This window comes from Melanaphis sacchari, unplaced genomic scaffold, assembly GCF_002803265.2.
Source record: "Melanaphis sacchari strain LSU unplaced genomic scaffold, SCAv2.0 Contig56_pilon_pilon, whole genome shotgun sequence".
In the NCBI taxonomy this organism is placed as follows: Eukaryota; Metazoa; Arthropoda; class Insecta; order Hemiptera; family Aphididae; genus Melanaphis; species Melanaphis sacchari.
The window spans coordinates 59,521-86,893 of record NW_020271399.1 but is presented as its reverse complement, the minus strand read 5'-3'; the positions used below and the strand labels follow the sequence as shown (position 1 = coordinate 86,893).

The 27,373-nt window shown below is 24.9% G+C and overlaps 7 protein-coding genes across 8 annotated transcripts; 3 read left to right on the top strand and 4 right to left on the bottom strand.

The window, feature by feature from the left end:
* Positions 1-4: 4 nt before the first annotated feature.
* Positions 5-9,745, bottom strand: LOC112599945 (DNA topoisomerase 3-alpha). Its single transcript, XM_025347076.1, has 20 exons — positions 9,382-9,745; positions 9,098-9,307; positions 8,703-8,836; positions 8,508-8,626; positions 8,271-8,441; positions 8,026-8,201; positions 7,558-7,738; positions 7,372-7,479; positions 6,529-6,638; positions 6,197-6,401; positions 5,814-5,997; positions 5,659-5,746; positions 5,333-5,593; positions 5,047-5,254; positions 4,873-4,959; positions 4,370-4,406; positions 3,875-4,089; positions 3,749-3,793; positions 3,584-3,625; positions 5-59 (listed from the first exon to the last, which is right to left on the bottom strand). The coding sequence occupies exons 1-19, from the start codon at positions 9,559-9,561 to the stop codon at positions 3,594-3,596; spliced, it is 2,751 nt and encodes a 916-aa protein (XP_025202861.1). The 5' UTR covers positions 9,562-9,745; the 3' UTR covers positions 5-59; positions 3,584-3,593.
* Positions 568-2,748, top strand: LOC112599946. Its single transcript, XM_025347077.1, has 7 exons — positions 568-1,012; positions 1,106-1,300; positions 1,375-1,578; positions 1,655-1,808; positions 1,879-2,020; positions 2,078-2,244; positions 2,310-2,748. Exons 1-7 carry the CDS (start codon positions 934-936, stop codon positions 2,545-2,547), a joined length of 1,179 nt encoding a protein of 392 aa, XP_025202862.1. The 5' UTR covers positions 568-933; the 3' UTR covers positions 2,548-2,748.
* Positions 9,746-9,985: 240 nt separating the features above from the next.
* Positions 9,986-12,281, top strand: LOC112599925 (developmentally-regulated GTP-binding protein 2). Its single transcript, XM_025347048.1, has 7 exons — positions 9,986-10,200; positions 10,302-10,459; positions 10,641-10,811; positions 10,890-11,033; positions 11,094-11,359; positions 11,868-12,069; positions 12,131-12,281. Exons 1-7 carry the CDS (start codon positions 10,137-10,139, stop codon positions 12,215-12,217), a joined length of 1,092 nt encoding a protein of 363 aa, XP_025202833.1. The 5' UTR covers positions 9,986-10,136; the 3' UTR covers positions 12,218-12,281.
* A 2-nt stretch (positions 12,282-12,283) lies between these two features.
* LOC112599926 (ragulator complex protein LAMTOR2) lies at positions 12,284-13,974 on the bottom strand. The gene is made up of 3 exons (XM_025347049.1): positions 13,753-13,974; positions 13,122-13,284; positions 12,284-12,512 (listed from the first exon to the last, which is right to left on the bottom strand). Exons 1-3 carry the CDS (start codon positions 13,818-13,820, stop codon positions 12,366-12,368), a joined length of 378 nt encoding a protein of 125 aa, XP_025202834.1. The 5' UTR covers positions 13,821-13,974; the 3' UTR covers positions 12,284-12,365.
* A 1,259-nt stretch (positions 13,975-15,233) lies between these two features.
* LOC112599933 (ATP-dependent DNA helicase Q1-like) lies at positions 15,234-19,216 on the bottom strand. Its single transcript, XM_025347064.1, has 12 exons — positions 19,075-19,216; positions 18,623-18,787; positions 18,355-18,534; positions 17,900-18,030; positions 17,224-17,398; positions 17,001-17,167; positions 16,808-16,941; positions 16,469-16,664; positions 16,167-16,321; positions 15,704-15,882; positions 15,454-15,636; positions 15,234-15,376 (listed from the first exon to the last, which is right to left on the bottom strand). The coding sequence occupies exons 1-12, from the start codon at positions 19,091-19,093 to the stop codon at positions 15,276-15,278; spliced, it is 1,785 nt and encodes a 594-aa protein (XP_025202849.1). The 5' UTR covers positions 19,094-19,216; the 3' UTR covers positions 15,234-15,275.
* A 289-nt stretch (positions 19,217-19,505) lies between these two features.
* LOC112599934 (surfeit locus protein 1) lies at positions 19,506-22,040 on the top strand. The gene is made up of 7 exons (XM_025347066.1): positions 19,506-19,610; positions 20,288-20,392; positions 20,472-20,593; positions 20,656-20,853; positions 20,912-21,085; positions 21,207-21,350; positions 21,887-22,040. The coding sequence occupies exons 1-7, from the start codon at positions 19,545-19,547 to the stop codon at positions 21,960-21,962; spliced, it is 885 nt and encodes a 294-aa protein (XP_025202851.1). The 5' UTR covers positions 19,506-19,544; the 3' UTR covers positions 21,963-22,040.
* Positions 22,041-22,415: 375 nt separating this feature from the next.
* Positions 22,416-27,373, bottom strand: LOC112599914 (G-protein-signaling modulator 2). 2 transcript variants are annotated; one of them, XM_025347035.1, is made up of 12 exons: positions 27,143-27,373; positions 26,656-26,888; positions 26,358-26,493; positions 26,133-26,275; positions 25,410-25,533; positions 25,232-25,347; positions 24,992-25,158; positions 24,495-24,592; positions 24,276-24,431; positions 23,924-24,001; positions 23,706-23,853; positions 22,416-23,051 (listed from the first exon to the last, which is right to left on the bottom strand). In XM_025347035.1, the coding sequence occupies exons 1-12, from the start codon at positions 27,164-27,166 to the stop codon at positions 22,702-22,704; spliced, it is 1,773 nt and encodes a 590-aa protein (XP_025202820.1). In that variant the 5' UTR covers positions 27,167-27,373; the 3' UTR covers positions 22,416-22,701. The 2 variants fall into 2 exon arrangements, with proteins under 2 accessions (XP_025202820.1, XP_025202819.1); XM_025347034.1 differs by having other exon boundaries at positions 22,417-23,051; positions 24,237-24,431.

The window sequence follows — 27,373 nt, the reverse complement described above, 5'->3', positions numbered from 1 at the left end:
TTCGTGTACACACAACGCAGTATCAACGAAAACCTGGGACTCACTTCAAGCGGACATTACTAAAGTGTAACGTATAAAATTAATAATAACCAAACTCTATAGTTAATTCATAAAATTATTGTGTCGGTGTGTGAGGCTGTATCTGGGTAAGTAAACTGACTACCGCAAACCAAAAAATATTAAACGGCATGTTAATGTAACGTGATGAGCTATGTATCGTAATCCTTAAACTAAATTATTGTTTATTAGGACTTGTTAATTAACAGAGTTATACCAATAAAATCATCAAGCTCAAAGCTTAAAGTTTATCAACAACGTCGTCGGCTTATTCGGTTTGTCGTTTGTTGTTGTTTGTTATTATTATCATCTAGCCACTTCGGAGTGCTGGCATAGTGTTACCAACACTGTCGGTAGTGAAACTGAAAAACGGAATCTGGAGATGTGGAAAAACAACAAATCTCTCAATAATAAAATTCTCTTGTACAATAACATTGTGCTTATATATTATATATATATATAAATGTATACAACCGTATATGTATACGAATGATAAATGATAAATTGCATTGCATGTGTCATGTACGCGTATGAAAGAGACGGTCTTGTCATGTAGGCTATTGTAGAATGTAGATAGCGAGATGAATAATAATAATAATAATAATAATATTATATGTAGGATGTGAGTCGGAAACGCTGTGCCTACGTTTATTCTATTTATTTTTTTACGTAACGAAATAATCGTAGACGAGCTATTTGTACACACGACTCATTAGACGTGTTTATTTCTGCGACGGTAGTCGGGAAATCGTTTTAAATCGGCAACAAAATAATTATAGTCGTACAATACTCACGGATAGATGAATGAAGCGTTCGTGTCCACCGACTATGAGTGCTCACCATCCTGATTTCGGGAAATGAAAATGAGCGAAAATTATGAGTTTGATCCGAAGAAAAATAAAACTGGTAATCGTTTCGGTTTTTATTATTGCAGAGGCGGTATATTCATATGCAGGCAAGTAAACCGTACCACTTATGTTTCTTGCCGTTACAATATTAAAATGTACCTAGTCTGTTGTTAATTGTATTTTAAATTATTTATTTTTAGATAATAATAGTGCAATAGAAAAGTGTAACAATACACATTCAGACTGTTTAAAATGTGATACCGATGGACTTTGTAAAAAATGTAGGAAAGTATTGATTGTGGCTACAGGTCAATGTGCTGAAACTTGTCCATCAGGGTATGAATATACATGGTCTACAAATTATCATCAAATGGGCCGCGTGTGCTCAATAACTGGTTTGTATATAGATTATTAAAATAAATACTGTATGGTTATGTGAATATTGATTTAATTTTTAATTTTATTCTAGATAAGACTATATTTGGAAATTTAAAATTGTCGGGTCAAGTTGCGACAATAACCGTTGGAGTTTTTATTGGATTTCTTATAGTTTCAACTATTTTATTGGTTGTAGGAATGGTAATAAAATTTAAAAAATGTTCAAATATTAGATCAAAATCTCGTATGTCACCTAGTTTGGGACCCTTAACTAGCGGTTCTCATCAAAGCCAAGGTATTGTTTTTTATTATTATTATTGTTATTGTTTTTACTTTTTAATTGAATTTTAAATTTTGATGTGGTTTTATAGAAAGTGATGACTGTGACAGATTAGAGTTTTTCAAACAGTTGGAAAAGTTACGACCTGATGCACCAGTTTTCTTATCCATGTTAAATGAAACAAGAAAACAAGTCCGAGAACTTAGGGGTCCTAGCCGACAACATTCTGCTATTCAAGCATATCGGTATGTATATATTAAATTTTTATTTAGTGTAATTTAATTTATATTACAACACTTCAACATTTCATTTTAGACCAGTCTTAAAAGATTTATCTAGAATCTTGATACTATTAAACAAAGAAGACTGTTTTTTGAACCCGCCTTCTGACTGGGAAATTTTATTGGCTTGGGGTGATAGAGTCTTGCGAAGATACAAAAAACAACATCCTATAATGGTATATATTATTATTAAATAGATTTATTCTTTGGTAATTAATTTAAAATATTTACAGATTTCTCAAACAAGTTCAAATGAACATTTTAGTGATAAACCAATTCAGTTGACTACTTTTGCAAACAGTAAAAAACATCGACCATTATCAGCATCTTCATCATCACCATCTCGCATTAAACAACTTGCAATCTCAGTCTTTGATGATAATTATAATGATCATAACAGGTAAATCAACTGCACTATTTACATTCATTTAATTATATTTAAATATTCATTATAATATTCTCTAGACATCCAGATGAGAATGATGAGGTGATAATGCTGCGAGAAAAGACTGTATCAACTTTTGGTCGATCCACTAGTCCTGCTTCTCTTTCATTATTAGAAGCAAATGCATCTAAAAGTATGTTAGTAGCTGAGTGGAATGCTGAAATGCCTCCCTACAATTGTTACTCAACTGCAACTGATGAAGATGATTTTTTCACTCTTGGCTTCAGACCACAAGATGAAATAACAACAGAACTTTAGCGTTTAATAATGGTCTGTACATCACTTTATTTACTTAATTTATAAAAAATATGGTTGTTGATTATACTGGTTCAGGTAACAACTACCAAAACTATTTCTAAATTATGTATAGTTTATGTATATTTATAAAATTGTTTTTGTACCAAAAAGAATATCAAACAAACAATGTATATTTACTTATGCCAATAAATTATTTTTTTTATTTTTTTAATGACTGTTACTGTTTTATTCAAAAATATATGACTTATTAAAAAAAATGTTCTTGATTATTTAGGTGATAAAAATAATAAAATATAAGCATTATTATTTTAAAATCAATTAAAAGCTTCTATATAAAATGTTTATCACCTGTTAATTCTTATTGGTTATTAGGTAATATGTAGTAAGTACTGGTTTAACCTTGAGTTTAATAATAAAAGAAAGGCACATACTTCAACATCTGTTAATAATCAAACATGATTTTTAAATGAGGTTTAGCATCTGGCGTTTAATTAATTTTAATACAATTTTCAGTTTAAAAAACAAAGAGATATACTGTCACTTCATCTTAGATAATTAATAATTAAACACGATTTTAAAGAACATTTGATCCATTATAAACCATCTAAGATAGAAATAAATTATAATTGGTTAATGGCTATAACTTTATAAAATAAATATTAAATTTTATTTATATTTTATAATGCATTGTCGTGTTGTTAATGTTCAGTAATATAATGTGGTTCAACAGAAATATTAAGTAGAAAATTTGATGTGAATGGTCTGGTCTAACTAAAATGTATTATTCATTTAAATTAGTTATTATTTGTATTAAAAATAATTAATCAAATCACCAAAATATACAAGTAAAAATTGTTATTTGAACACATATATGTGTTTAATTAAATTTTCCTTGTTTAAGGAATATAATTATCCAGGGTTTTTAAACTTGGAATTTCAAATTGATTCATAGTTTTATACATAAAAATATATTATATAATATTTATTTGTAAGTATAACAATATGAGCAAATAAAATTTAAAATAAATATACATACATATTTGTTTTTAATTCCGTGGACAGTTTCTTCGTGTATGACCTACAAAAAAGAATGTTTTGTGAACACAAAGCACATAATATACTTAGAATAGGTATTGAAATAATTTAAAAAATTTTCCAATTTACATAATAAGTGAAATAAATACATAAAATTTATATTTACCTGTCTGCTTACAAAGTCCACATTTTCTTTGTCCGCCAGAGTGATCTACAAACATAAATAATGTTCATCAATACTATAATAAGTATTTAACAATATTTTTTAAACAAAAACAAAATAAAAACTAACTGTTTACAGCTCTAGCTCTATATGAATTATTCATTTGTCCATTATTATTTTGACCATTATTTCTATTGTTAAATTGTATATTAGGATGATTGGCAGCAGGCCTAGGTTGGTCGTCTGCCCATAAAAAGAAAGTACATCTATCAGCTACAGAAATTGGTTTTGAGCAACCATAAAATTGACGTCCCTTATTTGGTGTTTCTCTAGTAACTGTTAATCTAATGAAATAAAATAAGTACACATCATAACATAACGCTAATAACTAAAAATTAATAAATTATATTAATAATCAATCTAAACTAACTTAATTTAATTAACAATAACAATTTTTTGTGTTATCATTCTATATATTTTATTTAAAAATATTATTTTTTTAATAAACTATGCGATTGATAATTACATACTGAGTTAAAGTTATTATTTCAAAAATGTTTAACTAAAATAATAGGTACAATTTATCAAAATATATAAATTTTATATTTGTTACAAAACACTCACAGCTTAGCAGCATTTCCACATTGACAGCAAACTTGATCTAGGAAATAATTAAGAAATGCATTGTTCAAATTATTATCAATGTTATTATGAGATAAAACCATTCACAAAAATTAAATGTAGTTGCATAAATACTTGCTCTTAATCCAACATTAAAAAAAAATTATATTTAATTTTAATAGACTGGATTTAATTATATAATTATTAAAAATATTTATGGTACTATATTTTAATGTTAATTCAATGATTTTGTTTTATTTAAATAAAATTATTTTATATTTCTAAAAATTATATTCATAGAATCTAGTCTGTTTCAATTATTTAAATTTTCTAGAATACTCATTAATAAAACATAAAACTTCAATTAATTTGTTTAATAAAAATATTTATACAACTCTAAGCCCAAGTATCAATCTAAAAAAAAATATTTTTATAAGAATTATAATAAATAAAAATTGTTACGTCAACAATTTAATAAATAATTATAAAATTGTGATTATAAATACCATTGTTAAGAGGCTGAGTATTCTGAGAACTCCCAAACCTGGAAATATTATTTGCTGGACGAGGAACATTATTGTCACGGTTAGGACCTGAAATATTTAACAAAATAATTAATGAGTGATTGTGTTCACACATCATTATAAAAATACAAATAATTAATATTGAAATCAACTTACCCCTATTTTGATTGGTTGTAACAATATTTCTACTAGAAGGTTGGGTGCTTGAAGAAGAAGAAGATGAAGGACGAGACATGTTAACTTGAAGTATCTCACTCAATGTAGAATCACACCCATTTATACAACCCTCGTAAGTATCTGGATAATGAGGTCGCATACTTCTAGCAGTGAATTGGAATTTAATTAATTTTATATCTCCTGAACACTAAAATATTACACAACACTCTAATAAAATATCATTTACTGCATCTAATATATATAAAAAATTGTCTTATTAAGGTACCTGGGAACAAACATTCTCGCTGACTTGTGCTTCAATTACACTAGGAGGTAACCAATATGTATTTCTACAAGTTGGAAAGCCAGTACACGTGATAAAAAATCCTTGATTGTTTTGTTTTTTTTTTAATACCAGATTAGTTAGTTTACAAACAGGGCATTTGCGAATATTCTTTATTGTCATTGATTCATGTTGACCATTATTTTGGAAAGCAATAGGCTGTGTTCTTAAATATTTTCCTAAAGATTGATCTAATTTTTCTACCTACAGTTCAAGATATTTTAGCCACATTAAAAATGCAATTTTAAGTAGGTCGATTAATTACATACTTGTTCTGTTGTTTTAATAAATACTTCTTTATATTTAGCTATTTGTTCTCTGAGTACCACTGAAGGTGATTTGGTACCTTCACATATTCTATAAATTTAAATAGGTTCTAAATCTTAAAATAATAAATAACATAGTATTTTTAATAACTTATTACTTTTTTAAATCTGCTTCAAGTTCAGCTCTTAAATGGGGTTTCGACATCTCAAAACCCATATTATCATAACCTTCCACTAGACCAATTCCAAGTTCTCCAGGAACAAAGTATTTATTATTTTCTAGTCCAACATATAAACGTGACTTGATAGTTTCAATATGCTCGGCATGCGTAGCATCAGTACCTATTACAATAGTTCTCAATTAAGTTATGACTACAATCATTTTTAATGAGAGTTAACTTATAAATTAAATTCTTAATAATATTTAAGATAAAATTATTTTGATTAACAAAGCTCTTTACTATAAATAACTATCTTTCTTATAAACTATCAATTAAATAAAAAATAAATATAAAGAATATTAAACTAAGAGTACACGTACCAATGCCGTGTTTATCCATCAAAGAAATTAGATCAGCTTCTGTAAGGAGATTTGGAGGACTAGTTTGTCCATCAATCATTTCTATTTTAGTAGGCATAAATGATTGTCCTTGGTTGTAATTATGGATCTGTTTATTTGACCATTTATCATAAGGATATACTTCTAGGTAATTCAATGCAATAATTCGAAGTCCGTTCGCTAAAAACTATAACAAAAATATTCTACATTTATAATTAGACACTAACTAATAAACTTATGTAAAAAATATAAAATTAAATTAAATAATAACTAATAATATTTCAACATATAAATATATTTAAATACAAAATTACCTTTTCTCCGTTTATTTCAATATTTACAATAGTTTCTTCACCCTCAGCATCTTTGGATAAACAAGCTAAGAAATGTCTCACAACATATTCATAAACTTTACGTTCTCTATCTATAATTATATATACTTAATATTAACATTGTGATTTACTAAAAAAAATAGTATTGTTTTAGAATAATATAAACAAATTCAAAATTCTTTCTGTGACATGATTTACCTCCTTTTAGTAAAGTTATTTGATAAGTGAAAGCCAAAGATTGTGTATGATAAACATAACATACCTAATTATTGTGGTTAAATAAATAAAATTATCATGTCATTTAAAAGTTTAATATTAATCAAAAATAAACAATCACATACAAAAAAGGTGTAGGTATAAAAATAATACAATAGATGATTTTTTTAAATTGATTCTTAATAAACCAAATACCTTACATTAAATTTGAAATTATTATTAAAATTATTGCATATTATGATTGATTGTCTAAAACTGCTTGATCAATTAACTTTAAAATTAATCCTATTAACTCCAGAAATAAACCCATATCTTATCTGTTAAATGCTAAGACTAAATATGAGTTATACAGCCCTGCTAAATTTGTTATGTCTGCAGGTAATATTATAGTAAATGTTGATTTGTTCACTTGATAAGTTTTCTAGTTATCTAAATATTAATTGTATAACATTTTCACTTAAATAGGCATAATTACTTAATATTATATTATATTATTAAAAATAATATGTACATTTGCATTACTTTACAATCGCTATACTTCACAGAATATTTGTAACTGGAATTTATTCCGTTAATAAAGAATTATTATTATGATAGAATATATCAAACCTTGAAGTCCATTTGTGTATTTAGTTGGATGTATTGGAGGATGTGCCTGATCAGATTTTTTACCTTGTCGAGGTGAAGGGCCATTGTTTAAAATATTTTGCGCAAAATCTAAGCAAATTAAATTATTTTTAATTTTATGAGTACCAATGTACTATTTAAATCTTGCTGTAAAAAGAAAGCACTCACCACCCCAATTATTATCTTGTACTTGCAATTGAACTAAATTTGATAAGTTTAATTCTTTAGGAAATATATTAGTTTCAGTTCTAGGATAGCTAATAAAACCTTGACTATACAGTTTTTCAGCAATTTTCATAGTTTCTTTAGCGTTTATTCCAAGTTTACGACTAGCAGCTTTTTCCAACTCCTACAAATATGTAAAAAGTTACATTAATTACTTTAATATACATCCATAAATAGGTAAATATATGTAAAAACTGATTTTTTTTTTTAAACTGTATTTTAAATGGAACTTTACACAATATGATTATATTAAATAGGATAATAAATAATAAAAAATTTGAATTTAATTATTTGTAACACAAAATTGTTATCTATAAAATGAATAGCATTAAACATAACAAATATCATATCTAAAGATATATTTTAATGATGATACAATAGTATTCTATATATTCAGATAGAATTACTTACAATAGTATCTAAAGGTACTGGTCGCCATTTAGATTTAGGCTTTTTAGTTACTTTCAACACCAAAGCAGTTGGATTTTCTTGGCAACGTTCATAAAGTATATTGCAAAGAACTTCATCAAATAACCTTACTCGTTGCCATGAGAATTCTACATCCAAATTTTCAATTTTGTGATGAACTAAAAATATATTGTACACATATATCAATAATAATACATTATAGAAATTATTTTATACATTTTTAACACCTTTTATTTTCCAAAAATTTTCAGGAATAAAATTCTGAATATCTTTATACCGTTCAACCACAAATCCTAATGTTGGAAATTGACAACTACCATAACTTATTAAACTCTTAGCTAATACTTCAGGAAACACTTTTTGTAAACGCATTGTTTGATAACGAGTAAATGCTGCACCTAAAATATTTTGAAAACTATTAGGAAAATGAAAACAAATGAATGCAATAAAAAGTATTTACAAACCAATTCTTAAATCTAATTCACTTCTCACATCAACTGCATCGCTAATATTTTTATTTGGAGGTCCAAGATTACTAATAGCTCTTTGTACTGACGGTTTAGTAATTTCTGATAATGTAGCTCTAAAACAATCAATATTAATTCAAATAAACATAAAATTGGGTTTTAAAAAAAAATTTAGTCAAAAACACAACATACCTATAAACTTGAATTCTTGGATTAACTTCTCTACACACATTAATTATTTCAAATCCAATATTTTCTCCTTCTCGATCAGAATCAGTCCATATCACTAATGCATTACATGATTGGACTTCTCGAACTAATGTTTTCTAGAACCAAATTATAAATATTATTTATTATTTTAAAGATAAACTGCAACATATTGGTTATTGGCACACACGGACATGATTTATAAAGTCTAAATTTTATATTTTAAATTCCAAATGCATTCATTTAATCAAATAACATATTAATTTTCAGTTATTTTTATACTTTTTGTATCGAGTGAATATTATGCATTTATATGTCTTTAACTACTTATGTGTTTAATTTATACAAACATTATAAGAAAAGAGTAAGGTATTACTAACCTTAATATTAAGAAAGTCTTTTGGACATTCTTTTACAACAGGAATATGAAATAATTCAAGAGGAGAACAAGATGTCCATGAACGGTATGAGCCTTGGAATTCATACCCAAGTAAATGACCAGAAACAGATGTCATAATCATAGTGCTTGGCGATCCTTGAAAAGTATGGTTAAACTCATATATTTTGTTAAATTTTGAAAAACCTTCTCTCTGAAATGTAAATAAAATAATTAAGCACTACCTATTTAGTCAATGTGGAAAAAAACTAATTTTAAGTTAATTACTCTTTGAAGATTGCCACTAGACAAATGCCCAGCAATGTTTTTTGCAGCATCATTTTTTTCAGCAACATTTAATACTCTCATTCTACTGATTACTTCTTTATTTGAATAGCCGCAGAAATGTATTTGATACACATTTTTAAATAAAACTGACAAATTAATTTGATTCTTTTTCAGAAACATTCAGCTCACACTTTAAAGATCACTCATTAAAAAAAAAATTATATCATACATAATATTATGTGTACGATTTAAACGTTGAAACTAAGTTACACGTAAAACTAAATTACCTACTGAAATTATGGATTTGTATTACATAATAAGTAATGTTTAAGGTGCTGTTAAACTTTTTTAACATTTTTTTTAAATACAAGTTTTTTTTTACTTATATTCCTGTAGATCTTACAAATTTAAAGTTGGCCATGTTTTGAAGTTCGGTTACTGATTAGTGATAACCAGAACACTCCAGCGATAAGCATGTTGATGTAAGCAAAATAAATGTTATCATTTTATCATGTTTAGAAAGAGTATTATTATGATAAATATTTAATATCAAAGTTTGATAAAATATATTTAAAACGTTTATAGTATCTATACGGAATATAGCAGGTGAGGTTAGGGTTCTAATTCTAAATTTCTAAGTTCTTCATTTTTTTTTTTTTTTGTTACATTTTTAATTTTTTTTTTAAGTTTTTATTTATCAAAGATATAAATTTTGTATTTTTGATTTTGGTTTACGTTAATGAATTTGTTAAACCATGGGTATTCTCGAAAAAATATCGGAAATTGAAAAAGAAATTAACAGAACTCAAAAAAATAAGGGTAAAATAATTTTTACTGTCAAAATTGATTTTGATTAATTTTATTCATTACATAAAAATTTTTTTAGTTACATTTACAATATTACCCTAATTTATTTTTAGCTACTGAGTACCACTTGGGTTTATTAAAAGCCAAACTTGCTAAGTATCGTGCTCAATTATTGGAACCATCTAAAAAACAAGAAAAAGGAGAAGGATTTGATGTTTTGAAGTCTGGTGATGCTAGAGTAGCCTTGATAGGTTTTCCATCTGTCGGTAAAGTATGTATAATTGCAGTATATTTTTGACCTTTTCATCCATCCCCCTCAAAACTTAAACAATCAATTGTAATATTAATACTTTTAAAATGAATATATTATATTTGTTTATTATGTTAGGTACATTATATTAGATATTTTTTCCTTAATTAATTATATCGTGTTTATAATTTTTATTGTTTAGTCTACTCTTTTGAGTACGTTAACACATACAGAAAGTGAAGCAGCTTCTTATGAATTTACTACTTTAACTTGTATTCCTGGAGTAATTGAATACAAAGATGCCAATATTCAATTATTGGATTTACCTGGTATCATTGAAGGTGCATCCCAAGGAAAAGGACGAGGTAGACAGGTAACAAAATTTTAAGACTTAAATATAATATATTTATTATTATTTTTTTAAATAAATGCATATATAATTTAATAATAGGTTATAGCAGTTGCTAGAACTGCTGATTTAGTATTGATGATGTTGGATGCTACAAAGCAAGACATTCAGCGTCAGTTATTAGAAAAAGAACTGGAAAGTGTTGGAATACGTTTAAATAAACGAAAGCCAAATATTTATTTTAAAGTAATATTTTTAAGATAATGCTTTGTTGTCTGTTTATAATAGTTATATATTTTATTATAGATAAAAAAAGGTGGTGGATTAGCATTCAATGCTACTTGCCCATTAACCAGAGTTGATGAAAAACTTGTTCAAGTTATTTTACATGAATATAAAATATTTAATGCAGAAGTTCTATTTCGAGAAGATTGTACACCTGATGAACTAATTGATGTGATTTCTGATAATCGTGTTTATCTACCATGTATGTATGTCTACAACAAAATTGATCAAATATCTATCGAAGAAGTAGACAGGATTGCCAGACAACCTAATAGTGTTGTAGTCAGGTATTAACAAGTATTAATTATTTAGGTCAGTTTAAAATAATATATTAAACATTTGATATTCATTTATTATGCTACTTACAATAGATACCAACATTATTTTTTAGTATACTACTTCGGCAATAACTTTTGTTTTCTTATAAATCTAATTAATTTGAAAATAAAATAGTTTAAATATACCCCAAAATACTTGATAAACATATGTTAGATTATTTAAATTATTTAAATTGATAATTATAATTAAAAATTTACTTCTGCTTATATATTGAACCCATGGGTATAATAAAATCATTTGCTAAACATTTTTCTCTTTATTTACAATTTTCTAATATAATATATATCCTTCTTGACTTAGTTCAAATAAAAATGCATAGGAAGTAATTAAACTACATTTTGTGTAGACAATTACTAAAGTACTAAACAAGTGACAATGTGTAAATGATTTATTTAAATAATAACAATACTTTACTATTTAAAAATATAAAATACACATTAATCAATATATTTTTAGCTGTAATATGAAATTGAACCTTGACTATTTACTGGAAATACTATGGCAATATTTATCATTGATTCGAGTGTATACTAAAAAGCCTGGTCAACCACCTGATTTCGATGATTGTTTAATTTTAAGAAAAGGTGTTACAGTGGAACACGTTTGTCATTCAATTCATCGTACATTAGCAGAACAATTTAAATATGCTTTAGTTTGGGTATGTATTTAATGGATTTATAGTTCTGTAAAAAATGTATTTTTATTTTTTTGATATTTAGGGCACAAGTACAAAATATTCACCTCAAAGAGTGGGTTTGCAGCATATTATGCACGATGAAGATGTTATACAAGTTGTGAAAAAATAAAAAACTTACTAAAAAAAAAAATTGAATTTACTAATATTAAATATATATTACTTTAAAATTTTATGAACATAATATACATTTATATTGGTGATAATTAAAAATTATTAAACAATTAAAGAAATATATTTATAGTATATGATTGTGTGTATTAAGATGCTGAAAGTTGCCTGAGCGGACCGTCTAAGTATGATGATAAAGCAGTTATTTTTTCTTTTAATAAACCAAATTCTACAGATCGATTTGCATACAAACATAATAAGATGTTGGCAACTTGTTTAATTGCAATTCTGCCTTCCTGCAATAATCAAACAGTACTAACATTAATTTAAATTCTGATCAAAACAAAAGTTTTTTAATAAAATAACATTTTTTTATAAATAGTCTAATAAGTTTTGAATAACCTTATAAATAGATAGGGAATTTGATAAAATTAAAATTTAAAAAATGTCATTTAAGGAATTAATCATTTAATTGTAATTTGTAAGAAGTATCAAAAAATTTAATGCAAGATAATTAAAATGTTTTTTTTCTATTTCAGCTTTTAAACTGAAACAACCACACATACTAACACAAACTTTGACAATTATTAAACAATATTTAGGGAATATTAATGTAAAGAATTGTTCATAAATATTAGATATATAACTAATGGTATATTATTTAAATAAATGGCTGACTGCAATTATAAGTAATATACATAAACGTGTGAGATAATAATATTTATAAGAATGATCAAAATACAAGGAAAACTTAGATTAAGTTATGGATGAATTATTGAGTGTGCGAAACATTTTATATATAGGATAGATATGATCATAGGAAGTGGAATGAAAATACTACTTCTGGAAAAATAAAATTTGATTTATAATAAAACATAAGGTTTTATTTTTTTCTATTTTATTACCGTACAATCCATGAGAACTAGTTGTAATTGATCTTCTTTTAGAGTAGCTAAACCATTTTTATGATAAGTATTCCACAAGTTAGCTGCAATTATAGCTGTGATGCTTGAATCTCTATCACCATAACCGCTAAATGCCAATAAACTTCCATCATATGTCAATAGCCTTTGTCATGAGACCAAAAATAGCAATATAAAATATAATTATTAATTATTATATAACAGCACTATTATTCAATTACGATCTCAGAAGATTTCAATACGGATACAAGTCATAAATTTAATTATTTTTGGTAATTCAGTTGAATAGTTCAATATAATATGTAAAATTAATTAATTGTGTTTACACATCAATTAATCAATTTTAAATACATATCATTAGTGTCTATAACTTGTATCCTACAATAGAAGTTCCATTCACATTTTTATCTATACAAAATCAAACATAATTTAATCTTTCTTTAGAATTAAAATATGAAAATTCAAGTAAACCACAAATTTCTACTACTAAAAATACTGTGTTTCCACAACTATTTTAATCTTCAAGTATAAATTATTAAATAATATACTATGATTATATAGTAAATTATTGTTCATATTTATATTATTTTGAATAAGATACATTTCAACTTACATAGTGTTTTCAACACCATTGCTATTGGCTTGACTTAGAACTTGAGACAACACTTTAGGTCTTAACATTTTTTTTTTTTTTACAGTAGAACTATTAAAATTAAGAAATAAACAAACTGACAGAAATTTCGGGTATGTGATTTTAATTTCTTATATTCTATGATTTAAAAATTAATTTATTATTTTAATTTTTATGTAGATATCTTTCATCAGAGATTTGAGTACAGAACTTCTTATCTATTTCATTAACACTAAACATTTTCAATTATCATTTATCAACATTTTATTTATTATGTTTTGCTTCTATCACGGAAAAAAAGGAAATTTAATTACCAGTGATAGTACGTTATCACAAATTCGAGATAAAAAAATCAACATTTTATTTTATTTAAAATAGAATAATCCTAACCCTAAGACATTTTTGTTCTACAGAAGGATGATCCTGTTGCGATTTAAACTTTTTTCAAATAAAAACATCCTTTTTTTTTACTCTAAATTAATAATTTATTTTTGTAGTTGTTAGTTTCATAGATAATTTTAATGTAAGTACCTACTTAATTTAAAAATGTTAATGAATATTTCCAAGTCATTAAAATGTTTACTATAAGAAATGGTTTTACATGGGTCATACTAAAAAGTACTAAGTAGACCTGCAGGCCCATATAGATACCTACTATTGCAGTAAAAGCAGATTTGCATACCCATAATCTAAATATCATCAATAAGCAGTTTTTAAAAATAAATTTTTAATACAAATTACAATAAAAAATGTACCTAGTATTATTACTAAAGCTCAGATCTTAATTTTTTTAAATAACAAAAATGCATTTATAATGTAAAAACTTCAAAAGCTTTAGTTAAAATTATTAATCGATTGGCATGGTCACATGAATCAATTTATATATATGATTAGAAAACATTAGGGACATATTATATTATTATACAAATGGCTAGTGTTAAGAAGATAATCGTTATTTATTTAAAAATCAAATTATCAAATTACCCGACAATTACTATACAAAAGTCAAAATTATGTGTTTCAAAGTTTGAATTAGTTTAATAGAATAATGTATACTTGAAACACAGCAGTTTTTTGGAGATTTTAAAAGTTTTTTTCATTACGACTTATAACTCGATAAAAACCATCATAGGGCAGTTTCAATCCAGTTTTGGGGGCGTCATGACGAATGAATACATATTCCGTGGTTTAGAGATTCTTGAACACAACATTTTTCTTTTCTGACATTCGATGCATGCCTATACCAATTCTCCACAGTCAGTATCAATAAATGGCCACACAAAACACTGTTTGACTAGCTGAGTGTAAAACCCATATTTTTAGTAAGAAAAGTACCATAAGTCAATAACATAAAACTTTTTAAAATTATTAATTTTAGTATTTATAGAACATTCTGTTTATATACTTATTATTATTAATTTTAAACAAATATATTTTATTAAAGAAACTAATATAATATGATTTATTTCAACAAAATTGCGTTTAAATAATCAACTTTAAATAAATTATTTTGATTTAAACTTTTTTAATGCTGGTTCACTGGTCTCTATTTGGGACATTTCCATAAAGATGTTATTTTCTTTTGTTACCTTATAATGATTTGGACCTATAAATAAAAACAGAAGATTTTAACTTAAAATATATAAAATAATCATTGAGTTTATAATAATAATTAGTAATTACCCTTTTTAATGTATGAAATAGTGGAATACGGAGTAAAATGAAAATCTTCCATTAAATATCCTTGTACAATAAGTTCACTAAGAATCATTTCGGCTTGTGTTTTTGGAAATACTGGAGACTGTACATCAAACAGCAATATTTTTTTGTTACCTTTACCATACCAGGTGTCTAAAAGCATTTGTGCTATGGAAAATAAATAATTAAGTTTTAAAGTATACATAAGACATTTTTAGTTAAATTTAAGACATACATGTAAACTTTACATCATTTTCTATAGCCGCATTTAATATGCTATATATATCCATACAATATTTATTTATACAAATAGACTTTACAGTCTTAGAATTACAACAATTATCACACATTGCATTACAATCATTTGATTCCCATGATTCGTCAAAATGAGCTGATATTAATTTGCGTCTACATCTATAAATTAAAAAAAATATATCAATAATTCGACAAGATAGTCAGATCAACAAATAGAGAAAGGCACTAAATATTGATTTCATATTTTTAACTATAACATATTTTATATGAGTGGATATCAGTTTAAGATGGTAAAAACTAAATTTGAAATACTCAAATTAGTAGTATGATAAAGTGGTTATGGGTCCAAGATAGTAAATGTTGATTTTTAGTGTTTGGTTAATGGTTATATATATTTCTAATTACAGTGCGTTCTGGTAATAGTTAAACATTATTGAACTTACTCTTTTACATTTAAGCAATATTTTATCATTGAGTATAAGTTAGGTAACCCAGTTTGTGTTGTAAACACCATTGTGCTTAGTTTAAACACATCACTTAACTTATAATATAATAAGCAAGTAGAACGTTCTCCATCTCTTCCTGCACGACCACTCTCCTATATTAATAAATTTTATGTTTATTTATAACAAATATAATTAATTGTTTTTTATAATGTTAAATTAAATTAAATAACATAGCTAATTGTATACAATATTAGGTTTTGCAATTTTGCATAAAATTATTAATTCTTTATTTCTCTTACTTGGTAAAAATTTTCTATTGATTTTGATAGAGTATGGTGAATAACAAATCTCACATTAGGTTTATCTATACCAAGCCCAAACGCAATAGTAGCTACTACTGCTTGATATTCACCATTCAACCATTTATTATGAACTTTTGATCTTAAAGGTCCTTCTAGTTGGGCATGATAAGCGCCAACTCTACATCCGTGTTCTCTAAATAAAATAAATTTAATCTATGTTAACATTTTAAATATATAAAAAAATAGAATAATTTATGAAATATATTTTTATGACTTATTTAGTTTCTAAGCTAAAAATTTAAAATAAATAAATTTAATTATCTAAAACTATATTACTTCAAATCTTTTCGTAAGCTTTCGCAATCTTTAATAGATGTAGTATAAATAATTCCCGATTGATTTTTAAACTTATTTTTAAGTAATGATGCTAATTCATCTACACATTTTTTACCTTCAGGCTTCCATTTAACCTAACAAATAATTTTAAATTTTAAATAAAAATTGAAGTAAAATTATTAATATTGTTTACTTCATAATAGAGATTTGGTCTGTTAAATGATGCTTTAAGTAAAGCACATCCTTGAATTTGCAGTAGTTTTTGAGTGTCAATAATAACTTTAGAAGATGCTGTTGCTGTGAGACCCAAAATAGGAATGTCAGGAAACATTGGTTTGAAAATTGTTAAATGTGTATAATCTATGATAAAATATATATTAAATTCAACATTACAAAAATGTCTTTAAATAAAATACCAGGTCTAAAATCATGTCCCCAAGTTGTACAGCAATGGACCTCATCTATTGCTATTCTTGATAGATACTTCAAACTATGAGCTTTTTGTAATTTATTCATAAATGTTTTACTTTTAGCTATTCTTTCTGGAGTACAATAAACAAGTTTTAAACCTGATTTAATGTCAATCATCATCTGAAAAACAAAATAATAGATTCTGAGTAGAGCAATAAATGTATTGATTTTACAAATAAATATAATTTTTTTATCTGTCATCATTTGTTACCTTTGGGTATAGTAAAAATACTTTGGTTTTTAACTTTGAAGTTTAAGTTTTTAATAGAAAATTAAATCCAGTTAGATGGTATTTTAAGGGCATCAAAAGTAAAAAATCTCAGTAATTTTTGAAGTGACCAGTAAAAAAAAAAAATGAGAATTTTAATGTAAAACTAGTATTCAAAAACTTTATTTTGTCTTTTTTGAAAAAATAAAAAATATCAAATGACTATAAATTTCTCAAAAAGAAACAATATGTTACAATTATTGTTATTAACTATACAATGTATATATAATACTAACATAAACATTTAGTAAATCTGATGAAAAAAAAGACATCTTTGTAAAATAAAATTAATACATTCATCTATAATTAGATTAAAATCTAAAATATCAATAAATAATAAATAAATATTATACCTGAAATAATAATTTTGAATCTTCTTTTGAAGAATAGGAACTTATCATTTTAGCATTAACATTAAGTTTTTGCATTTGGATTATCTGATCTTCCATAAGTGAAACCATAGGAGAGATCACAAGAGTAAAACCTAGTAAAACATTAAATTAATAAAAAAACATTTTGAATATAAAAAAATTAAATAAGTAATAATTAATATTATTACTTTGACATAGGTGTTATATAAATGAGTATCATTAATATAATGTGATTTTAATAAGTACAAATTAATTTATATTATGTTAAACATGATCGGATATAGCTCAAAATAGAAGTTAAAATTTTTTTATTTTGATAAAATAAATAATTTTTTTCTAAATGTAGTGTTTAAATTAATGAAAAAAAAAAAATAATCAAAAAACTGAAAATTAATCACAGAATGTATTAATATAAATTATAATAATATAATAGATACCTTGATCTATAAGAGCAGGCAACTGATAGCAAAGAGATTTTCCTCCGCCAGTTGGCATAATAAGTATAGCATCATGTTTTGACAATGTAATATTAATAGCTGCTAACTGTTGTGAACGAAATCTATTTAATTTAAAAACAGTTTTTAAGGTGTTTTTTACTCTTTGGTGCCAAGGAAAATCTACAAAAATTAAAATTCATGAATGATTGAGACATTGTGACATTATTATGATATATCATTGCATTTTGTTATGCTATATTTGTAATACCTGTATGAGTCCATTTATTCTGGTCACTAATAGAATTAGTTTGTTTTTGATAAGATAACTGTTTCAATTTCTCTTTCTGTTCCAATAATTCAGTTTTACGTTTTTGAAGTTTGATGATTTTAACATTTATTTCTTTTAATTCTTGTTCTATTTTTGATATTTTATCTAGAATAAAAATTTTTTTAAATATAATATAATACTTTATAATAGAATTTAGATTGTTATAATTTAAAAGTGCTTTAAATGGAAAAAATTAATAAAAGGATATAATTTTGTTCTTAAAATCTGGTTTTGAATAGATTGAAAATAGTTTTGAAAAATTAGAACTAATATATTTTTGAAAAAAAAGTACACTTAGTTTTTTTGATTTCAAGACAAAATTCAACAATTTCAATAAAATAATAATTAATTTAGAGAAATAAAATTAAAAAAATGATTTATATTGCTATTACTTTCTTCTTCTATTTCCATTATTTACTATATACTTGATTGTCTTAATTAACTGACAACTGTTTATTAAATATAATTAACAAATGATAAACAATTAAATTCATTCAATAAACAAACACAAGAAGAATTTATATTCAATGGAACATTGAAGAGTGAATTAACAAATAAACTGAAATTTGAAAATAAAAGGAAAAAAGTAGTTTATATTTTGAAAAATTTAGTGTTTACTATTTACCATGCTTAGATTACAATGATACTAATTTTGCTGATAACACATAACAACAATAACAAATAAAAAAGATAGTAAATTAATAATATAAAAATTTATATTAATTATTATTAAATAGGTTTAAATTATTAAATAATATTTTCCATTTTGTCCTTCTCATTTTTTGTCTCCAGTATCTATTAATATTGAATTAGATATTAATAATATATTTATTAATAAACTTGAAAATTATCAAAGTTCAAAATGATTTATGGAAAATATTTTTCAAATTTTTTAGTGAAACAGAATTTTTCTTCATCCAAACTATATGTAAGTTTATATTTTTAGTGTACAACAACTGTTGACTTATTATAACTTGCTTTATAATATTTTAAGAAAAATGCGTTATTTATTAATAACAATTCTTTTAAAAAAATATTCATGCTACTTTTAAAAATATAGATGAATGTGAAAAATTACTACTTATTATGCAATATTAGCTAATAAATAATAATAATAATAATAATTATTATTATTAATTTAATTTGAAAAAAGGTTCATATTGAAAATCAATCAGTCCTATTATTTTACTCATTGAATTAAAAATGAGTTGAAATAAACTTAATTCTGGATTCAAAAATGGAATTTTCTAAAATATTTGCTTAATGTGTTATGTTTTCATTAATAATAGTAAATTAATTGTGTCTAAATATAAAATTAAAAAGTATAAATACCCTCAAATCTTGATTCTTGCTGGAACTTTATTACACCCGTTTTTATATTTCTTCAAGATTAACACTAAACAATATTATAGGATCATCATATTTTATCAGAAACTGTTAATAATTAAATAATCTCTCAATGTTTTAAAATTAAATATAGAAAGTATTAATATAATACAATTCTATGATACATCTTTTCTATATGTACTACAATTCTTATTAAAACACTGTATACAATGTCTTATGAATTATAAACATTTAACTGATGTATTTTAAATTATTTAGTTAACAAATTTGACTAGAAATTCAAGTATGACAACTAAATCAGTTGAATTAAATTCATTTAGTAGACGGAAAAAAAGTAACACAGATATTGGATGGATTTTACTAGTAAGATTGAAATTTTTTACTTATAATTTAGTTTTATTAAATAAAAAATAGGAAATATTTGAAAATTATAAATGTTCAGGTACTACCAATTTCTGCATTTGGATTGGGTACATGGCAAGTCAAACGAAAAATATGGAAAGAAAATCTAATTGAAGAACTTAAATCTAAAACCAAACTTCCTGCATTGGATTTTCCTGAAAAGTTAGAATCTTTAATATTTTATTAATAGTGAAATATTACATTTAAATTTTTAATTTTTATAGCGAAAAGGAACTTACAAACCTTGAATATCGTAGAATTAAAGTGGTAGGTAAATTTGATCATTCAAAGGAGTTGTACTTGGGTCCTAGATCCTGTTTAATTGATGGTGGAGCTGAGAATAGCAATGGATTGTTTTCTGGATCTGGATCTACTAATAGTGGTTATTATGTTATAACACCTTTTAAATTATCAGATAGACCGTAAGACATTTTTTCATTACTTTTGTTTTAGTTATATTCTAATAGTAATTGTTTTTAGTTACTCAATTTTAGTGAACCGTGGTTGGGTATCTATGAAAAATAAAAATCCCGCATCTCGAGTTTCTGGCCAAGTTGCTGGAGAAATTGAATTGGAGGGTGTCGTTCGGTTGACTGAATCTAGACCTCAATTTGTAACTAAGAATGTTGCAGACTCTCGTTTTTGGGCTTATAGGTATATTTTATGACACAACTGTTTAAATTTACTTGGAAAATATACTTAAAATGTTTGACAAATTAAAGTTCCTTAAACTAAATGTATATAGCAATGATTTAGTACTGGTTTGCTGTTATAGAGATTTAGAGGCAATGTCAAAACTAGTTGACTGCGAACCTATTATGATTGATGCTGTGGCTGAGAGTAGTGTTCCCGGAGGTCCAATTGGTGGTCAAACAAATATTTCTTTGAGAAACGAGCATGTCTCTTACATTATTACATGGTAAGAGGAATTATTTTTCATATATGGTTTACGTTTTAATATTGATAAATATCATAAATAATTATTCTGACTTTTCTAATCTTGATTGAAACCTAGTTTTAATTTTATTTATCAAATTAATTTACATTTGTTCAGGAGGTAACTTAGTGTAACAAGCTTAAAATTGGTTAAATTTTGAAAGTATAAAGCCAATTTTGAAATGTTTAATAAATATGTATTGTAAATTTGACTTAAAAAAAAAAAAAAATTTTCTTAGTAACATATTAATCTATATATTGTTTCTGTTAAAATACTTCTTTCAATCTTGTAGCCGATATCAAATTTTTTATTTATTTTAACACTACGTTGCCATTCTTGAATCTTGACTACTGTTTTATATGTATTCACAGTGAAGAAGTAGACAAAATTGCATACATTTTTTCTTTTAAATGTCTTTTATGATTTAAAATAGATACTAAAATATGAGTAAAATATTAGTATTTATAATTTATGATATGAATATGCAATAAAATATATTGTTTCATAAATTATTACAGGTATGGTTTAGCAATTTCAACAGGATACATGTGGTATGCAAAATATTCACATGCATTAAGATCAATTATTAAATAAATACTGTTAACTTATGTATACCACTATACCAGTCAAAATATACATATTACAAATAAAATAAGTATTATCAATTAACTATTTGTTTCACAATTTATAATTTGTTTTGTTAAAATTAAAAACAATAAATAGAATTTAAAAAAATTAAACTTTATTATGTTTAACTTATGTATTAACCTATTAGAATAATATTGTTTTGTGCAGGTTCAAAAAAAAAAAAATTAATTAATTTAAATAATAAATATAGTTAAAATTTGTATTGTAAAATCTAATTATTTTATACTATGTTTTACTTATACTAATATGGCATAGAATTTGATAAATATATAATTTATAATACTATTATAATATTTAAATATTACTGCTTATTTCCAATTCGTAAATTAACTATAATTTATGAAAAATTCTCATAATAAAAGCTTAATCTAAGGATGATAAAACTATATTATTAAAATAATAATACAACAAATAATACTAGCTCATCTTTAAAATTAATTACTCGTATAAATATGATCGATAGTCATTTAAAAAGATAATTTTAATACTAGAAACTTATAATGGACATTTTAATAAATTATTATTACATTAAAGTATACAACAATACCATTAACAGAGAAGTATAATTATATATATTATATAACCATAATATTCTTAAAGTAAAAAAAAAATCTAATATGAAGACACAAAAATATTTTTATAATGTACATAACCTGATTCTTAATACTTAATAATTAGGTATACATTAATTTCGTTTTGGCATTGGTACACTTGCACGTTGGTCTTCCATTCGACCAGATTGAAGGCGCATAATTAATGTAAAAAAGTCTTCATCTGGAACAGTTGGTCCTCGGTTTGGTGTACGTTGTGACTCTCCATCACTACTAATATTAGACACAGGTAGTTCACTGCGTTGATCTTCTAACCGTTCACCTTGACATCGCATTAAAAGTTCTAAGAAATTATCATCGGGTTCACTATCTGGTTTTGCAATGCCAGGAAGTTGTTCCAATTCTACTCTTTGTTCATCCATACGCTTACTCTGCATACCTACTATCATGTCCAACAAGTCATCTTGACTTTCAACATGTCCGCCTTATGAAAACAAAATATAATTATTAAACGATTAAATTGAAATATGTGTTTTATGGTAAAAATATTTAACTTTAATGAAATTAAATCATAATTAAATTAATTTAATAACATAATGGAAACTCAATGATTACCCAAATTTAACTTATGACTACTAAGTGTATTACTAAATAAATGATGTAATATCAATAGAAGTTTAAAGGAAGTAATTAATTTAGTAAGCAAAATGTCAGTAGAATATTTAAGATTTCTCTTAAAGAAGGAAATATAACCAAAATTTTTGATGCCTAATGTGTCCCAGAATTTTATAACTTATTGATAAAGTGATTAATAGCTCAAAATAGAGTAAATGCGAGAAATACATCTTCCTAATCTCTCCCAGTAAATATACTACTACATGGTATTACGTATAGTACTGACCAGATGTAATTATTTAACTATTTAATACATTTTTCTTTTTAATTTAACTATTATAATTATTGTTACATATGATGTATATTAAAAAATAAATAAATATAGGTTAACGAGAATATGAGTTATTAACCACACGTTAGTTATACATATTTCTGTTACTTCTATTTATATATAATATACATAATCAATAGTCACTTGATAGTTTACATGACACAAGAAAAAGTAAATGAATAATATACTAACCAATTTGGGATATTAATTTGTTGGCATTTTGATTTTCTTTATCTTCTAAATTTCTCGAAGAACCAAGAGTACAACGTTGATCATCCATACGTCCAGCTTGAAATCGTGATAACAAATCAAAGAATGGATCATCTTCAGTTTTTTCAGACTATTTAAAACAATAAAACAAATATTAATAAACATGATAAATGAGAAAAATACATCAATACATCATATACCTTTTTGGATACTGATGAAGTGGACTGATAAATCTTGTCGTTAGAGCTGGGTACTTTACTTTTGTTGTCTGGAGTCAGCTAGAATTATCAATAAATAATATTTCAAATCCTACTTACAATAATCAATTATCAACCAAACTTAAAATAAAAGCATATTTAAAATCTTTGAACTACTTGTTTACTTGCTATAACATCACTGTTTGCCAAAATGTTGTTTTTAAAAGCTGAACACAGTAAACATAATTAATATGTTATGTTACATGAAATACAATGACAAACATAAACTAAACACACATAAACATGCACACACTACCTTAAGTAAATCAAGCTGTTCCATGCTTTGACGTCTCACCCGATAACGTCGCAGTTGAGGTGAAGGCTGTGTATTAGAGATACTATCCAACAATTCTTTACTTTCAGGTGAAAGTTGTCCATTCGACATACCCAATGATTTTTTAATATCAACTATATTTATCTGTGCAGTTGCTTGGCCAACTGTATCACCAATCTAAATTAAAATTAAAATCTCTTATAAAACTGTAATATGTATAATTAAGTTATAAGTATTTACTTCTTTAGATATTTCCAAATGTTTGGAAGCAAAATATAATGCTTTTTCATGATTTCCTAATGCCAAATTTACATTTCCTAAACTCCAACAAGCTCTACCTATAAAATAAAAAATAATTTAATCTTTATAATTACCAAAACATACATTTGAAACACTGTTAAGTTTAATTTATTAAATTATACTCTGTCTCATTTAATAATATCAAGTGATACACAATTTTTGTCTTGTTTGATCAAATCAAGCCTCTAGATAAATCAGGATTTGCTATCAGCTTTGGTTTCTGAAGATTAGCAAGCATTTTTTTTTTTACTCTGTTAATCTAGGCAAATAAAAGTTAATAATTTATAGTCTTATAGGTGGTTTTTGAAATATTTAAGCAACAATTACGAATTTCCAACAATTTCATGTTTAATTTATGACTAATGACAGAACAACCAGGACAAAGTACTTATTTTTATTATTATTATTATTATTGTAACACATTAATAATACTTTACCTTCACCAATCCTATCCTGTAATTTTTGTGCTATATCTAAATGCCTTAAATGATAGTCAACTGCTGTATTATAATCTCTCAGTAATGTATAAGTATTCCCCAAACTATAACATGCTTGTGCTTCAACTGCTCGATCTTCCAATTCTTGAGCAAGGATCAATGTCCTCCTAATTTAATATTATAGTTACTATTTATATTATTTATGATTATTTTAATATTTATATTTTTTTTTAATTTTACTTATAATGATCAGCCGCTTCTTCAAATTCACCAAGAAAAACATGAGAATTTCCTAAATTACTATTAGCTCTTCGCTCAGCTGATTTATCACCAAATTCTCGAGCAATTTTCAATCTCTGTACATAAATAATAATTAGATTATGATACAGTGTAAAAATAACTAAAAAAAATATATTACCTCTTCATGATATTGAATAGCTTCTTTAAAGTTACCTAAAAGATAATAGGTATTTCCCAAATTACCACATGCTCGACCAACAGCTGCGCGATCATTAAGTTCTTTCATTAATTTTAAGTTTTCCCTGCAAAAATTAATTATAGTAACATTAGTATACATTATTTATTATTAATGATCTTTTAGTCTCTCAATGAAAGATTAGACACACTTTATGAACAAAATAAAATACTTATCAATTATTGCAATTACTTATAAAATTTTCCATTAAATCAAATTTTGTTATTGTGACCCCTACAGGTTAACACATGTTATTTTAAGTAAATTTAAGTAATCTACAATAAGAATAATATAAATAGGTTTGCTCAACAAAACAATGAGTAAATCATATGCTAATAAAACAACTTCCTACAATATGTTTAGTTACCTATTTTATTTCAAAAATATCTATTTTTTAAGTATAATTTGAATTTATAAACACCCATAATGGTCTTTTTGATAAAAGGTTATAAATACTATACAAAAAAATAACAACAAATTTATCTTAAATGGTAAATTATAGATTTTTGAGATTTAAAATGTACTTATGCTTTAAGTTTAGTGGACAGCACTATTACATCTTGTAAACTAAATCAGTCACAATTAAAAAAATAAGCCAACCAGAAAATGGTATAGATAATTTTAATAACTAATAAGTATTTAAAATAGTATAAATGTATTATTTACTCATAATATTTAACAGCTTGTTCAATGCAAACTTTTACTTCTTCTGGAAACTCTCCTGGATCTTGCTGTCCAACTCTTCCTATATGTTTACCCTTAGCATGATACACATTTCCCAAATTGTATAACGCTCGTCCTTCACTCAACTATTAAAATTATTAAAACCATTTTTAAATTTAACAAAATAAATAAAAAACTATAAATTATATAATTCAAAATAATACAAACTTTATCTCCCAATTCTCTAGCAATTTCTAAATGACGTTTGCAACAAATCATAGCTTCATCAAAATTGCCCATCACTTTCAAAGTATTTCCCAAGTTTCCACTAGATTTAGCTTCACCAGGTTTATCTCCTAGTGTTCTACATTAATAAACATTAATAAAACAAGTGTTTTAAAGCCAGTTTATTATAATTTCATAAGATATTCATAAAAAATGGCATCAAATCTAACAATAAGGTAAGTAGGAATATAATTTAAATTATTTTTATGAAGACTAGCAATTAAATATAAAATATAAATACCTCGCTAATGCCAAATCAAGCTTATGAAAATGCAATGCTTTTGGATAATCAGCTAAATAAAAATAAGCATTGCCTAGTTGACTATATATGGCGCTAAGAGTACGTAAATCATTAGTTCCTGCTTGAACAGCTGCTTGAAAAAATGCTACCCCAGAACGACAATCTCCAGCTTTACACAATCTTTCGCCTTCCAAAGCCAGTTCCAAACACATGTTACCAGCATCCCTTGGATTCTAGGACAGTACAAACGTTATTAAATAAAATAAAAATTGTAACCCTATTTAATATATGCTTCATTTTGATGCATAAAATAGCTCGAATGAAATGTAGTTGTTTTATTCTAATAAGTGCATGGTATAATAGTGCATTGTAATTATATTATACGTTAAGTCGAAAAATAATAATAAACTCCTGGGTGAACATAAATCTTTCAACTGATAAATATTTAACATAATATTTAAAATTATTTATAACGATGTAGCCTTACTTGATCTTCTGAATTGTCAGACATTATAAGTCTTGGTTCGAATAGGCGTTCACAATACGTTCAAAATACAACACATAAACATTTCATGTAAATTGAAAACAAACTTTTATCACTGCATTACAAACTTAAACTTAAACACAACAGTGGCACAAAGAAGATTTTAAAAAATAAATCATATACTACTAAATGTATTAACAAAATATGAGTAGAACAAATTAATATTTATTGTTA